Genomic DNA, 17,038 nt, shown 5'->3' with positions numbered 1-17,038 from the left:
ACATTGAACACCCATTAACACATTAGCATTTTGTAGATAATTTAGGTACCTTCTGATTTAAGTCTCATATCTTTCTGAAATAGATATCTTTCTGAGTTTTTTTTATTAGAAAACTGAGATTAAGTGACATATTTCATGGTCACATGAAATTCTATTTCATGTCACAATTCTATTCCAGGTAATAACTCTTGAAACTGGTATTTAAACCCAGCCTCTCTTGCTCCCCAGTCTTGCTGTTTTCTGAATACAGTGAACATAATTTAGGATTATTTTTATCAACGTCAGTATTATGAAATGGTGAAGAAGGAACTAGAAGTGGCATAGCACTTAAGATTTAAAAGACTGTCAACCTTACTTTCTTGTAAAACTGTTTCATTTTTGCTTTCTTCTCCCCTCCCCCTTTTTATTTACATGACTTTATGAGGTATGTAAACTTGACTTCCGTTTTAAAATAGTAATAAGTAAACCATCCTTCTTCTGTGTGTTTCTGATCCTCCAGAAAATCATTATCATCTGTTCTTTCTATGTTCTTTGGCTTGTTTACATCTTTTAAAGCCTTGTGATTTTCAAGTTGCTGACTTAATGGACTTATAAGGTTTTTTATAATATTCTGTTTATGGTAGTCTCCAAAGATGGTCCTTAGTAAGGATCTTTAATCACATCTTGTGTTGTTTCTTTTCTCATTGAATCCGGGCTGGCCTATGCCTTATATTAACCAATAGAATGAGATAGAAATGAGGGTGTGTCAATTCTAGGCCTGGCTGTTAAGAGGGCAAGTTCTGCTTGCTCTGTTTTGGAGCTCTGAACTGTTACGTAACCAGCTTAGGTACTCAGCTGGAGAAATCACATGGAAGGCCACACAAAGAAGAAAGGCCCTGAAACTACATAAGAGAGAAAGCATCAGCCAATGCAGTATCTCGGTTGAGCCTCTCCATCTTATTTTTACGACATTAGAGACTCCAAGCAAGATCAGCAGGAGAACTGCTCAGTTGAGCCCAGTCAACCCACAGAGCTATGTGATATAAGAAAAAAATTGTTTCAAGTTACTAAGTTTTGGAGTGGTTTGTTAAACAGGAACAAATAACTGAAACACTGTTCTAGTTTATCTCTTAATTTTTTTTTTTTTGTAACTGAGAGAAAAGTAACGTAAAGTGTGATGAACAGATCGTAAGTATACGATTTGCAGAGTATGACACATGTTTATACCTATGAAACTAGCAATCTAATCAATATATAGAAAATTTCCTTTACTCCAGAAAGTTTCTTCATTCTTCCTTCTGGTCAGTGCTCACCCCTCATAGACTGTCACTGCTCTGTGTCAATTTATTAAATGGCTTTTTTGCCAAATTTACTTACTTTTATTAATTTATTTAGTTTTATTAGTTTTTAATTTAGAAAACATAATGACATTTAATTTGTCTCTGTCCCACCTCCCTGCTGCTATAAATTGAGATTTAGAGGTAAAAAGTGGGGGAGGTTGAGGAATAAAATAAAAATATATTCTTGAATATGAAGAATTCTGATGACTATATATTTTTCAATATATGTAAGAAGAACTTATTCATAATCATACTTCTTATTCATGTCTCTTTCCTATGTCCCAGGCTCTATTATCCTATCTCTATGGATTTTATATCCTTCATTTTTCCATCTCTGTGTGCCAGAGCATCCTGGTTCAGCATCAGCAAGCTAGGGCAGAGATAGTGGTACATTTCTTACAATGCTTTTAAAAAGATAAAATGAAGATTGGCCAACTAAAACTAAATAATTTAAAGAAAAAAAAGAATATAGACTAGTTACTTGGCATACTGGTCTAATTCAGCTCTGACATGCCTGTGGAAAAAGAGAGAAAAATGGCTGGGCCTTATCAGAAGTCCTGAGTCTTCTTTATGTACCTAGCATCATGGAGTATTAAAGGAAGGCAGTCTATTTTGAGGGTTAGGTCCTGCCAGGATTTGCACAGGAAGTACAGAAGTTAAAGCATGCACCATATGAATGAATGATGGTTGAGCTTTAAAGCACTATATATCTGTGCTCATGTAAAATGTGGATCTTTGCAGTGCCCCAGGCTCTAAGAAATTAGATTCGCAACTTCTCTTTTCTTGAGGAAGGACTGGTGACTGGTAAGAGGTGGTAGGCAGAGGGTAAAGTGTAGAGAGAAGGAGAGAAGTTCCTCCTTAAAGATTGTTTCCTTTTATTTGAGGTTGTTTTTATGAAGTTCTTCAAATTTGCCTTAGAAATGCCGTTGGAGGAGAACGAGTTATTACTATTTTGGGGATTAGAATTATTCCGGTACAGTTACTAATAATATTTCTAAGACATAATATTTGTAAAGTGCCTAGCCTAGTTCCTGGTAGACAGTAGGTGGCCAGTGAATACTAATTTCCCATTATAGTTCAGAGAAGACCATCAGAGCCAAGTGAGAAAAGGAAAAAATGGCTTAGAAGTGTATACATGAGCCAGAAGATGTAGGATTTGGATAGGCTGTTATTGAGGAGGACATTTTTGTCATGGGATAGTATGACCCAGATAGCAAGCTCCACTTTGAGTACAGCTGAAAAGTAGTGGAAAAGATGACTATAAAGGTAATTTGTAGCATATTTTGGAAAGTCTTTAGTATCACTGAGAAGTTCATAATAAATCTGTTAATAATGAGTCACTGAGGATGGTTTTTGGGCAGAAGAGTTACCTAATCAAAGCTGAGCCACGGGGAGATTAATTTGGCAGTGATGTGTGGCATATGCTAGAGTGAAGGAAGACTGATGGCACAGAAGCCATTCTGGAGAGTATTGTAGTAATCCAAGCTGCATGAAAGCCTGATTCGTGTGTTTGATTTTCCATTCTTTTCTCCAGCAAATTCAAATACTTGGATCATCTTTATTGTGAATACACAGTTTTATTTATTTGTTTTTTATATTTATTTGTATTACAGTACTTTGAGGAGCACTTTCATAAGAATCACTGATTTTAAATTTTCTAACAACTCTTCAATATAAATGGTAGATAGTCTACTTAAGAGTAGACCTAAGTCAGGCAACCCCCTTGGGTCCCCTCCCTCTTCGGGAGCTTTGTCCTCTATCATTCAATAAACTTTACTATCATTCAATAAACTTTACTTTGCTGCCCAAAAAAAGAAAGAAAGAAAAAAAAGAGTAGATCTAAGTCTGTTGTCTCCCAGTTTCAGATTCTTTGTGTTTATATGCTCTTGTACTTTAGAAGTGGCTTTTAAGTCTACCATTAGCAGTCAGGAATTTCATATACTTGGGGATATTCAGAAATGTAATGGACAAGTGTTTTTCTCAGGAAGTCAAGAAATATTAATAATACCATAAAAAACCAAGAGGAGGGGGCACCTCGGTGGCTCAGTTGGTTGAGCAACCGACTCTTGGTTTTGGCTCAGGTCATGTTCTCAGGGTCATGGGAAAAAACCCCAAAAGGATACTACCTTTTAGACACATAGTTTAGTAGGAAGAAAATTGGAAGAATCAGAGTTTGCAACTACAGTTGGGGATTGGGAATTGGGAGGTGGAAAACTGAGATGAGTCTCTCTGAAAGCTTTATTCACTACTTTCAGAGATCCTAAGGTGGCTGACATGATGGGGTTATAACATTTCCGTAGGAAACTTCAATCCACATTTACCAAAAGCACTAGTGTACTGTGTTACCTTGTCCCTAAATTACTTTATTGGAATACTCTATTACTTTAAATATTTTAATTATCTAAGATGGAAGGAAATGCAAGAAATTGGTAACATTTGTTGCATTTGGGAAAAGAGATTGACGTCAGAGGAACTGGAGTAGAATTTGTACCTTTTAAGTTTTATACCATAAGAACATTGTAACCTGTTTGAAAATAAATTAAAATTAAATTCTTTTCTTTCTCATGTCTTTTACGTGAATAGAATGTGTTTAAAATACTTAACTGTATTTGAATGTCACATAAATGGCCTGTATTTTCAGTTCATTGTCCATATATTTTGCTATTTTTGCAAAAAATGAGTGTCTATAGCTGAGAATTAATGATTTGAAATTAAGAAAAAGGAAATGCTGCTAGACTCTTAGTCTGAAATCCTTTAATTCCAAAACTACTTTTCTCTTTTCTCGTTCAGGTTGGGTGTTGAAAACAAAAACATATTTTAGTAGAAATTCCCCCGTATTATTGCTTGGAAAATGCTACCATTTTAAGTATGAAGGTAAGTGCTAAATTTGTAACCCATTTAAAAATCTTTATAGAAATTCATTGTATAACTGTTTTCATTGTTTTATTTCCAGATTAATTTACTTTTGGCATATGTCTTTTTGTTTTTTACTTAAACTCTTCTTATTGTAGTAAAATACACATAACATAAAATTTACCATCCTAATAATTTTTAAGTGTACAGTTAGGTGGTATTAAATACATTCATAATGTTGTACTAATAACATTACCACCATTTATCTCCAGAACTTTTCATCTTGTAAAACTGAAACTCTACCCATTAAACAATAACTCCCCAACCTTCTCTTTCCCTCAGCCCCTGGCAACCACCATACCACTTTTTATGCTTGTGTTTTTGGCATATTTCTTTAAGAACCTGTATTTTATGTAACACAAAATACATTGCCATGTGGTTTGGGTTTCTAGTGAACTCCTTGAGGATGAGAATCATGACCTCTTTTGTTGTGTCCCTCATAGTTTTGGACTTATAATAGTATGAATGCTAAGTATTATTTGAATTGATATCTTAATATGATGTATCAAGTTCTGTGATAACTTTAAAGTATACACTAATAATTAAAAGTATCACCTTAATTAACCTACTAATGGTAGATTTTCCAATTCTTAAGGAAGCTCCAATTTCTGAAATTAATTGACTTTATTTGATGTTTTTAAGTTTCCACATATACTCATCCTCTTAATAATTATCATACATTTTCTTTTAATAATTATCATGTATTTTCTTTTAATAATTTATGTCACTTAATGAGTGTCTTCTATGTGTCAGGCGTCATGCTGAGCTCTTTGTGAAATGTCATTAATTCTTACAACAAGACTACAACATTGATTCATATATCCTTACCTTATGAGTATGGAAACAGGAGCTTAGAGAAGTTAAGTAATTTGTCCAAAGTCACACAGGTATTAAATGGCAGAGCTGAAATTTAAACCAAGGCTATGTCTCACTTTATGACTGGTGTTTTTTCTACTATATGTCTTTGCTTGGTTTTGCGTGTATGAGTGTGTGTATTTTGTGTTAATGTGCGTGTGTGTGTGTGTGTGTGTGTGTGTGTAGGAGAGAGGAGTGAATGTATGTGAAAGTATGTCATTATCAAGGCTTTTATTTTTGGTTGACTTATTTTGGCACATCATTTATCAGCAATTTTCTTTTTCATTTCTTTTTAAAGATTTTATTTATTTGAGAGAGAGAGAGAGAGCACACGAGTGGAGGGGCAGAGGGAGAGGGAGAAGCAGACTCCCCACTGAGCAGGGAGCCCAGTGGTCTCAATCGCAGGACCCTGAGACCATGACCTGACCCGAAGGCACTCAACCAATTGAGCCACCCAGGCGCCTCCTATCAGCAATTTCCTAAAACCTTTTAAAAGTCTTGTAATAATAACAGCTAACATTTATTATTTATTATGTGCTAGGCAGCATTTTAAGTAATTTACATGTTTAACTGATTGAATCCTCACAGCATTCTTGAAGGATGAATAGGAAGGTGATGGACAAAGAAGGGATACATTTTCGGTAAATAGAATGGCACAAGATATTAGAGAGTATATTTCAGAAACAGAGATGTCCTGTGTAGGTATGGTGTGAGAGAATTCTGGAAAGAATCAAATTATGTTGGGACTTCTTGAATGCTATACTAAAAAGTTTTGTTATTTGTTTATAGGCAGAGGAGAATATGGGCTTTGGGGTCAGACATAAGTGCTTTGAATTTTGGCTCTTTTTACTAATTAGTTGTTACTTTAGGCAAATTGTTTATTCTTCCTAAGTATTAATGATAACTGTTTCATAAGGGTTTAGTGATTTGCCTGGTACATATGAGCATCCTAAATAGTATTATTATTCATGATACAGGAAATTGGAGAAAAAGTTATAAGAATTTTTAAAATTAATTTTTTTAAAGTAATCTCTACACCTAGTGTGGGGCTCAAACTCATAACCCCAAGATGAAGAGTCTCATGCTCTACTGACTAAGCCAGCCAGGTGCCCTTTATTAGAATTTTTTTTTTGTTGTTAAGGATAGCATTATAGATTTTTTAGAAGAAGTACTTTGAACAGATCCTTGTAGTGGGCTCTTGGGGGCCCTCAACTCAAGAGACACAAAGTAAGTGATGTAGGAAGTAAGAATGAGACAAATAGAAGACTATAGTTGACCCGTGAACAATGGGTTTGAACTGCGCAGGTCCACTTACATGTGGATTTCTGCAGTAAGTATAGTACTGTAAGTATATTTTCTCTTCCTTGTGATTTTCTTAATGATATTTCTTTTCTCTAGCTTATTGTAAAAGTACAGTATATACTGCATATAACATATAACATACAAAAATGTGTTAATTGACTATGTTATCAGGTAAGGCTTCTGGTCAACAATAAGTTATTAGTAGTTTAAGTGTTTGGGGACTCCAAGTTATACATGGACTACAGGGTTGGGATTGGAGCCCCTAACCCCACATTGTTCAAGGATCAACTGTATTTTGCTTTCGTTTAGGAGTGGTGATACAGGGAAGGGGAAAGGTGTGGGACCTGGAGGGAGAAAGGAGAGGAGCTAGAAAGGTGGTAAGAGGCTACATGTCCATTGAGACATTCCCTTGTTGACGTCCTCTGATCTTAAGTAAAGTCAGGTAAGCTTGTGAAATGCTTGATCTAAGAGGAGTTCTTTTGGAAAGGGGATGAATTTGACATGTGGAATGAAGACGACAACTCATATTGTAGTGGCTGGACACAGGGAGGAGCATTAAAGCTTAAGCTGTGGAGAATTAGCAGAAATCTTGGAGGCTAGGTTTGGGTTCCTACATGTCACAGAATTTTTGGCGTAAGCAAGTTTTCTAAGTTTTCAGAGAGAGACTGGGGTGCCCAGTTGGCTTCTTAATTACAATGATTGTTATTATCTTAGATTTTTGAGCAAAAAATGCCAAATTTCATGTAATTATTTTCAGTGATTATATATTCACAATGTACTGGTTAGGACATTGATCTTGCCCAGAAGGAGCACATAATAATTATAACTAAATACATGCTTTGGAAGAATAACTGATAGAAGAATGATTGGAAGTCAGTTAATAGGCAAGATACAATGACTCTGATATAGGGTAGTGGAAATGGAAAGGAGGGGATGGATGTGAGGTATTTTAAGATAGTATCAACAGCATTTAACAAATGATTGGATTTAGTAACATGGAGATAGTAGATAAAGAAGACTTAAAAACTACTATCTTGGATAATAGGTAGTATTAGTAACCAAATCTGCTATACTAAAGGAAGCACGGGCTTGGGGGTACATGTAGTGTTTGCAGTAGACTATTTAGAAATGAACAGTCTGAATGAAGTAGGCTGTTTAGAATTGATTTGTATTTATTTTCAAAGAGGTCGCATTCGAGGCCAATGGGTAAGGTCACATTGATGAAAAGTATAGGTGGAGAACATCCATCTTTAAAGATAGTCTGATGAGGAAGAATTAGTGAATGACATTAAGAAGGAATAGGCAATATATAAGACAAAAACCCATAATGGTGTATTATCATAGAAACCAAAGGAAAGATTTTCAGGAAGTAAGAGTTGGACAAAATGCCTAATGCTCAAAAGAGGTTAAATAGGAAATAGCCTCGGTAGAAGCTCTAGGATTTGTTGATGAGAAATTGCTGATGACTTTTGTGAGAGCAGTTTCACTAGAGTGGTAAAGATACAAAAGTAACAGCAGCTAACCTACGTTTACTGGATGTGGGTCTGTGTTATGCATCAAGGCCAAATTGTATTGTTTTAAGGAGCTAGTGATCATGATATTTGGTAAAGAAGAATTTTTTTTTAAGATTTTATTTATTTATTTGAGAGAGAGAGAGAGAGTGCCTAAGTAGGGGTAGAGGCAGAGAGAGAGAGAGACAAGCAGGCTCCCCGAGGAGGGACCCTGAGATCTCAGGACCCTGAGATCATGACCTGAGCTGAGGTCAGATGCATAACCAACTGAGCCACCCAGGCGCTCCAGAGAAGAACTTCTTACATAAAACATAAAATTACAGGGGCGCCTGGGTGGCTCAGTCCTTAAGAGTCTGCCTTCAGCTCAGGCCTGATCCCGGAGTCCTGGGATCAAGCCCCACATCAGGCTCTTCCGCTGGGAGCCTGCTTCTTCCTCTCCCACTCCCCCTGCTTGTGTTCCCTCTCTCGCTGGCTGTCTCTCTCTGTCAAATAAATAAATAAAATCTTTAAAAAAAAACAACATAAAATTACAGCCTATAAAGGAAAATATTGATCACTTTGACCAAATACAAATTTAAAACATCTACATGACAGAAGACACCATAAACAAAGTTTCGTAGCAAACCAGAGAGAGAAGATACTTGCACACGCTCTTTCATTCTCCTTTTGTGTGTGTAGGTATTTTATCTGTGTATGTATCACATGATGACCTTTCTATCTCTCCATCTCTATCTTAAACAAAATGTTAGTCTCCAAAATAATAATGAACTACAAATTAATACGAAGCACATAAACAACCCAAGAAAAGATGAGCCAAGCAAATGAACAGGCCAGGTGCTTTTTAAGTAGAAATCTGAATGGCCAAATACAGGAAAATGCTATGCTAGTAATAAAGAGAGTGCAAATTAAAATGGGATATTATTTCTTAGTCATCGGATTTGTAAAAATTGAAAGGTTTCATGATATCAAATCTTAGCAAGGATGTGAAGAAGTAGGAACTCAAGCACTGCTGAAGAGAGTGTAAACTGGTACAACCTCTTCGTGAGAAATTTGAGAGTACTTAGAAAAATTAAAAATATACACAACTTAGGATCCAGCAATTTGACCTTTAAGTATTGATCATAGAGGAGTTCTCTGTATGTGTGGAGAATACATGTACAAGGATGTTTATTGTAGCTTTATTGAAATAAAAAGTTGGAAACAACTTAAGTATTCAGTAGTAGATGTGATGAATAAGGTTAATCATTTATTCCACAAGTATTTATTGAGAGTCTTATAATGTGCCAGGCACTGGAGTTAATGCTGAAAGTATGACAGGCACAGTCCTTACTCTCAAGGAGCTTACTGTCCAGATGAGAGACATTAAACAAATAAGTACAAAAGTTATTAATCCCATTATGATATTTGTGATGAAGCAGAAATATAGGCTGCTGTAAAACTACAGAAGGAGACCAAATTAGAAAGGTTGCTAATGGATGTATTTCAAAATAGCTTAAACAATGAGGGGATGTATTAACATACACAATCAGAAGTCCTATGTAGGGATGGCTCTAGGTTGGTTAATTCAGTGCCTCTGTGACATCAAGGACTCATGTTCTATTCATCTTCCTACTCTGCTAATCTCAGCATGTTGGCCTTATTTTCACCAACTCTCCTTAAAGTGGCAAGTGTCTATTTCAGCACCAAGCTCGGATATATGACCAATATGACACAATCTAGTGGAAGAAAGACTTTTTCTTCTTTGTATTATTTATTACAAATACCGAATTTTTATTATTTTTATAATTTTATATTAAATCGTTAAAATTTTGAAATTATGAAATATTCATACATAGAGAAGGTAAAAACCTTGTGTATATACATTTAAGGAGAGTAACAAAAGTGTACTCAACAAAAAAAATACAATTTTACTCTTACCTATTTATTTAACTTTTAATTCAAGTATAACTAACATACAGTGTTATGTTATTTTAAGGTGTATAATATAATGATTCAATAGTTCTATCTGTTACTCAGTGCTTATCACAGTAAGTGTGTTCTTGATCTCCTTCACCTCATCCACTTACTCACCCCCCCTCTGGTAACCACCAGTTTGTTGTCTATAGTTAAGACTGTTTTTTTGTCTCTTTTCTTCTTTGTTCATTTGTTTTGTTTCTTTAATTCCACGTATGAGTGAAAACCTATGGTATTTGAGTAATTTTTTAAATCTCTGTGTGCTTCTTCTACCCAATTATAGCCCTCCCATGCCAAAAAAACCCCCTCTATTGCAATGTTACAATGATTTTTTATTTCCTGTTTCTGATTTTTTGAAAATGGAATCAAACTATATTTCGCTTCTGTTACTTGCTTATGCCTTTCAGTTATGTTTTTAAGAATTGTCCATGTTGTTACAGGTAGTTCTGGTTTACTTTTACCGCTGCATAGTATTGCACTGTATGAATTACTACAAATTACTCATTCTATTATTGATGGGCATTTGATTTTGGTTTTTCACCTTTATAAACAATGTATATAGTATTTTCTTGCATTATTTATTGATTTTTAATTCAGTTGCATTGTGGTCAGACAAAATACTTTAATATCAATCAATAATAGAATGAGATCTTATTTATTGATTTGAGAGAGAGAGAGAGTGTGCACACAAGCAGCAGGGAGGAGCAGAAGGAAAGGGAGAAGCAGACTCCCTGCTGAGTTGGGAGCCTGATATGGGGCTCAATCCCAGGACCCCGAGATCACGACCCGAGCCAAAGGCAGATGCTTAACCCACTGAGCCACCCAGATGCCCCGATAGAACGAAATCTGGAAATTAAGCGATACACCTCTATATAACTCCTCATTTCTTTGTACATGCCATTTTTTAGTGAAAGTAAAAGTTATGATTCAAAAAATTCTGAATTCCTTGATCTTATTTCCACAACGTTTGGGCATAACCCTGGTAAGATCTAGAGCAACATAGATCCCTAAAAACAATAGACTTAGCACAAAAACCAACAGCATACATAGTAAGACCACTTGATATCTTACTTTCATGCCCTTCCTTATGTTCTACAAAGAGATTCCTAGCAAAAGTCCATCCCTGAGATGGTTTCAGTTCAGAAAAAGCTTTTACCATTTTCTAGCCTCTGTGCTACCCTACTTTTTAAAAAAGTTTTTCCCCCTTTTTCCATGTACTATTTTCATCCCCATGGCTAGACTGATTGTAGATGCTCCTCAGCCCCAAAATTAGGAAAGACAGAGCCTTATCTCTGTTCAGTTTACACTAAATTATTTTGGCCCCTACAATAGAACCAGTGTGCCAGAGATAGCCTCAAATTCCAGTTTTTCCTTAACAGTCTCTGAGCCCATCATGTCCTGAATCATCTAAGAGAAAACCTAGAAAAATCCTAGCCAGATGGGGGCATGGTGTCTGTGAAAAGATTAAGCTTCCTTAGAATGAAATAAAATCCTTAATTGCTTCTCTTACAGATAATCTGTAAAATTAAATTTTGGTATTTGGTCAAGATACTACTAACTGGTAGGACCATTTGGATTTTTTTATAGTATACAATATTTTTTATAGTATATTTTATTTATTTATTTGAGAGAGGGAGCATTAGCAGGGAGGAGGGGCAGAGGGAGAGGGAGGAAGCAGGCTCCCTGCTGAGCAGGAAGCCCCACACAGGCCAAACCCAGGACGCTGAAATCATGACCTGAGCCGAAAACCCGACTGAGCCACCCAGGCACCCTTATACTACAGATATTGACATAACAATGCACAACAGGATATCTTACACTGGGAAGGTGGAATTGTATAATATGAAGTGAAGAGTTTGTAGCTCAGGAAAGGTAGCAAGATAAATTTAGAAGCTTGAAAGATCATACCAGATTTAGCCTGGTTAAAATAATCTAATTTTTTACAAATGTGTCCTAATATTGATAGAAATAAAATAATAGAAGGCAGATTATCAAGTTTAAGACTCTTATACTTATTGGGGCACCTGGGGAGGCTCGGTCAGTTAAGCACGTGTCTTTGACTCAGGTCATGATCCTGGGGTCCTGGGATCAAGCCCCACATGAGGCTTCCTGCTCAGTGGGGAGTATGCTTCTCCCTCTCCCTCTACCCCTCCCCCCCCACTTGTGCTTGCACGCGCTTGCTCTCTTTCTCTCAATAAAATCTGTAAAAAAAAGAATCTTATACTTATTTATCATTATGAATGAATTCATTGTAGATGACTTAGGGTAAGATGAAACCACTACTTCCTAAGCACTTAAGATTTTTTTCTTTATCACTAGTTTGGAAAAATTTGATTATGATATGTACTGGTGCAATTTTGTTCATGTTTCTTGTGCTTGGGTTTTGTTGAACTTCTTGGAACTGCTGATTCATAGTTTTCATCAAATTTGAATTTTTAAAAAAGATTTTATTTATTTATTTATTTGAGAGAGAGAAAAGAATGAACAAGGGAGTGGCAGAGGGAGAAGCAGGAGAAGCGGACTCCTTGCTGATCAGGGAGCCTGATGTGGGGCTTGATCCCAGGACCCCGGGATCATGACCTGAGCTGAAGGTAGATGCTTAACCGACTGAGCCACCCTGGCTCCCCTCAAATTTGAATTTTTTCCAGTCATTTTGTCTTCAAATATTTTTTCTTTCCTTCACTTTCTTCTCTCTCCTGGGTCTCCACTTATACATATATTATCATGGATGAAATTCTGCCACAGCTCACTGATGGTCTTTTATTTTATTTTTTAAAAAGATTTTATTTATTTATTTTAGAGAGAGACTGCGAGTGGGGGGAGGGGAAGAGGGAGAAGGAGAGAGAGAGAATCTCAAGCAGACTGCACGCTGAGTGCAGAGCCCAACATGGGACTCGATCCCATGACCCTGAGATCATGACCTGAGCCAAAATCAAGAGTTGGACATTTAACTGACTGAGACACCCAGGCACCCCTTCTGGTCTTTTATTTTTAAAAAATTCTTTTTCCTCTCTGTGTTTTATTTTGGATCGTTCTTATTGCTGTGTCCTCAAGTTCACCAGTCTTTCAGTCTTTTCCTCAGTAGTGTCTAATCTGCCATAAATCCCAGTCATATATTTTTCATCTTGGACCTTGTAGTTTATATATCTAGAAGTTCCATTTTTTTTTTGGTCTTCCTTTTCTCTAGTTACCTTTTTGAACATATATAAAATAGTTGTAATAACTGTTTTAATGTCCTTGTTTGCCAATTCTAGCATTTGTATTAGTTCTGGTTCAGTTTTGATTGATTGAGTATTCTCATTTTGGCTTGTGTTTTCCTGCCTTTTTGCATGCTTAGTAATCCTTGATTGATTGCCAGACATTGTATTATTTGCCTTGTCGGGTGCTGGATATTTTTGTATTCCTTCCAGTACTGCATTGTGTGCATGTGCCAGACTTTCTCTGTTTTACTCTTGGGGGGTATTTGGAAAATTTTCAATTTTTGGCAATTGTTAAGAGCGCTGCTGTGAATATTCCAGTACATGTGCTTTGGTGAGTAAGCATGCGTATGGATTTTCATTCAATATGTATACCTGGGAATGTAATTGCTGGATCACAGGGTATTCATATGTTTAGCCTCAGTAGATACTACCAAATTGTTTTATAAAGTAGATGTGCCAATTTGTATTCCTACTAGGTGTATGTAAGAATTCTACTTGCTCTTATGTCACCATTACTTGATGTTTTTCTTTTTTATTAGAGCTACATTTTGATTTTAATTTGCATTTCTCTGATAACTAATGGAATGAGCATATTTTCATAAACACCTTTCCATTTGGATAGGTCTTCTGTTAGATTGTCTTTTTCTTATTGATTCATTCCTAAGCTTTCTTTATATGTTCTGGATATGAATCCTTTTTTGGAATGTATATATAGGACATGTCTTCTAATCTATGACTTTTTCACTCAAAGTTATCTTTGGAAGAATAGTAGTTCTTAATTTTAATATAGTCCGGTTAACTATTTTACCTCCTTAAATGGTTACTACTTTTGTGTTCTGTTTAATAAATCCTTGCTTACTTTAGGACAAGATGTTCTCTCTAGTATCTTGAAGCTGTCATTTCACTGTTTGTTTTCTCGTGTTGTTTTTAAGATCAGTTCTTTGTCTTTCATGTGAACTTTATTTTACTCTACTTGGGATTCATATCTTTCTTAAAATCTGAAATATTTTCAACCACTTTTAATTTATAGCTGTTCCCCATTCTTCCATTCTCTCCTGCATCTCTGGTAAGTCTTTGTTAGATTTTTTTCCCCATGTCTCTGAAATTCTTGGTTTTTCACATATTCTATTACTTTGTCTCTCTGTGCTGTATTCTGAGTAATTTCTTTCTCTTAATTCTGGTTCCTTAATTATCTCCTGAGTGGTGTATAATTTTCTGTTTAATCTTATGCCAAATTTCTATTTTTAGTTCTATATTTTTTACTTCTAGCAGTTCCATTTGGTTTTCTTTCCTATGTGCTTGGTCAATTTTAATAGTCTGTTTTTTGTTATTTTTCTAACTTTCAGTACCCTTCTATTTTTTAAACGTATGCATACTTATTTTATCCTGTATCTGATAATTACAAGATCTGTAGTCTTTGAGGGCTCATTTTATAATTTATTTACTTGTAATTATTTCTCATATTAGCTTGTTTAATTGTGATAGTAAGCCTTGATTGAACCCTTGATGTTATAGCAGTTCTCTTCTGTTTCCTTTATCAGCTTTCGTTTCATTCTTTGTTGTGGTTCTTTGTGACTTCCCATTCTTCATAAAGTTCTGATCTCACATCTTTCCCATCATAAAAGACAAAAGCAAAGCAAAACAAAAATTAAAAAACCCCTCTAAAACCCCTCTTCCTGTGGTTCCATTTATCTTACATTCATCTGACAAATGTTTATTGCACATCTACTATGAACTGAACTCTGTGATAAGTGCTGAAGCTTTAGGGGTGCAGGAGAAAGATTCCTTCTCCTCTAGTGTACTTGAAATTTGGAAGGGAGGCAGATGTAGATAAATATTATAGATATAATTAATTATGATTTTGAAAAGAGAAGTCAGTCAAAGAATTGAATAGCAGGGGCAGTATTATTATAGTGGAGAGTCAACAGAACAATGAAGTTCATTTAGTACTAGCAATTTTCCAATAATATTTAGAGTAAGTTTTTGGGGGGGGGCAGAGGGAGAGAGAGAATCCTAAGTAGGCTCCACACCCAGCATGGAGCCTGATGCAGGGTCCGTCTCCTGACCCTGAGATCATGACATGAGCCAAAATCAAGAGTCAGAGGCTTTAACCGACTGAGCCACCCAGGTACCCTGTAAATTTTAAATTTGGAGTAAATTTAGAGTAAACATTTAGAGTAAATTTAGAGTAATTTTAAGACTAGATCTTAAAAGGATAAAGAATTAATCACTTCGTCAAGGTAGGAGATGAGGAACTATATGTTTGTCAAGCCACAGGGTGAGATGTGAGAGTTATGTGCTATTGTATCAAATTGCAAACAAATTTAAATTTCTCTAGAGTAGAAATTTTGGACATATTTGTAGGGCCATGTTCAATTTCTAGGCATTTTTATTTCTAATAAACTTCACATATTCTAATAAACTTCATTGATAATGGGAGCTTGACAGTCATTATTTTTATTGTCATTGAAACTGTATGCCACAAGTTAGCTCCATTAAGCTGAATATTATGAAGTTTAGATGATTGTAATTTTTTCAGAATGAACTTGAGGAAGGATAGGTGCAGCAAGGATAAAGAATAAAAGCATGATAAAACTGCTTTAACATCCTGCAGAAGGGCACTGGAAATTGAACTCCTTGGAATTAAGAGTTGTAGGCAGATTTATCTATCCACCTGTCCACCCACCCAAACCAAGCAACATTTGTTAGGACCTACTTGTTTTAGGCACTGTGCTGCCTGCTGAGGTTGTAAAGGTGACTAAGATAGTCTCTCTAGAAGTAATCAAGCAATGTCCATTCATTTTGAGAGACTAATCAAGGAATGTTAGTTCATTTGAGCCCTAGTATTTTGTAAATTATTGGGCAAACAGTGACCATAGTTTTCACATAGAAATTGTATTACAGATAATCAATTTGAAAAAGCCTTTTAAAATGATATATGTGGGCAGGAGCGGTTTTTAAAAAAATGTTTTTCAACATGAAAGGATAACTATATATTTAGGAATTTTGTATTCTTACTCTTTAGCTTCTTAGTTTTGATTTTATAATTTGAGTATAAATATTCATGACAATAAATACCATCTGAACATTTTATTTGATTTTAAGAACTAGTTTATGTGATTATATTCAGTTTTACATATTGACAAATCATGATATTTTATTTGCAAATCTCATTTTAGAGAGCACTAATATGTATATCCTGAGCCAAATGAGGCAAAAAGAAAAGGTATTTTTATATTATCCCCTCATAAAAGAGTTGATTATATTTGGAATATAGGATATTATTATTATTAACAGTATTACTGATGATACCTTTTATTAGCTAGTTCAAGAGTGTACAAAACATTTCAGCATCCATTCTCATTTGATTTTCATAATAGCCTGATTAGGCAGAATAACATTTATCTTCATTTAAATTGAAAAAAAGTATTAGAAAAATTGTAATATACTCCATATCTTATGGACAATAATGGGAACATAATACCATTATTGACGTTTCTTTGCATATATTTAGACTGTAGTTTATATTTTTATTTTGTAGATGAAAATAAACTGCTGCCTGCAAGATCAGGATGTACAATAGAAGATCATGTAATTGCGGGAAATGTAGAAGAATTTCGTAAAGATTTCATTTCAAGAATATGGTTGACCTACAGGGAAGAATTTCCTCAAATAGAAGGCTCGGCTTTGACAACAGACTGCGGTTGGGGCTGTACATTAAGAACTGGCCAGATGCTATTGGCTCAAGGACTCATACTACACTTTCTTGGTAGAGGTAAATCAAATCTCTGTTTTGGGGGGAATTTTTGTTTTGTTTTTTGCTTTGGGGGACTGAGGCAGAGGGAGAGAATCTTAAGCAGGCTCCATGCCCAGTGCAGAGTCTGATGTGGGGCTCGATCTCAGAACCCTGAGATCATGACCTGAGCCAAAATCAGGAGTCAGAGGCTTAACCAACAGAGCCACCCAGGTGCACCTATTTTTTTTT

The 17,038-nt window shown here is 35.5% G+C and overlaps 1 protein-coding gene across 4 annotated transcripts in view; it reads left to right on the top strand.

The window, feature by feature from the left end:
- Positions 1-17,038, top strand: part of ATG4C (autophagy related 4C cysteine peptidase) — an 85,970-nt gene that overhangs the window by 27,180 nt on the left and 41,752 nt on the right. For all 4 annotated transcript variants that reach the window (XM_026497933.4, XM_026497934.4, XM_026497935.4 and 1 more), the window contains 2 exons: positions 4,110-4,193; positions 16,595-16,828. In XM_026497933.4, coding sequence (XP_026353718.1) covers positions 4,110-4,193; positions 16,595-16,828 — 318 coding nt within the window. The remainder of the gene's footprint in view (positions 1-4,109; positions 4,194-16,594; positions 16,829-17,038) is intronic.

This window comes from Ursus arctos, unplaced genomic scaffold (genome assembly GCF_023065955.2).
Source record: "Ursus arctos isolate Adak ecotype North America unplaced genomic scaffold, UrsArc2.0 scaffold_12, whole genome shotgun sequence".
NCBI lineage: Eukaryota > Metazoa > Chordata > Mammalia > Carnivora > Ursidae > Ursus > Ursus arctos.
Note: the sequence above shows the minus strand (reverse complement) of the source record. Positions and strands in the feature narration are given on the sequence as shown.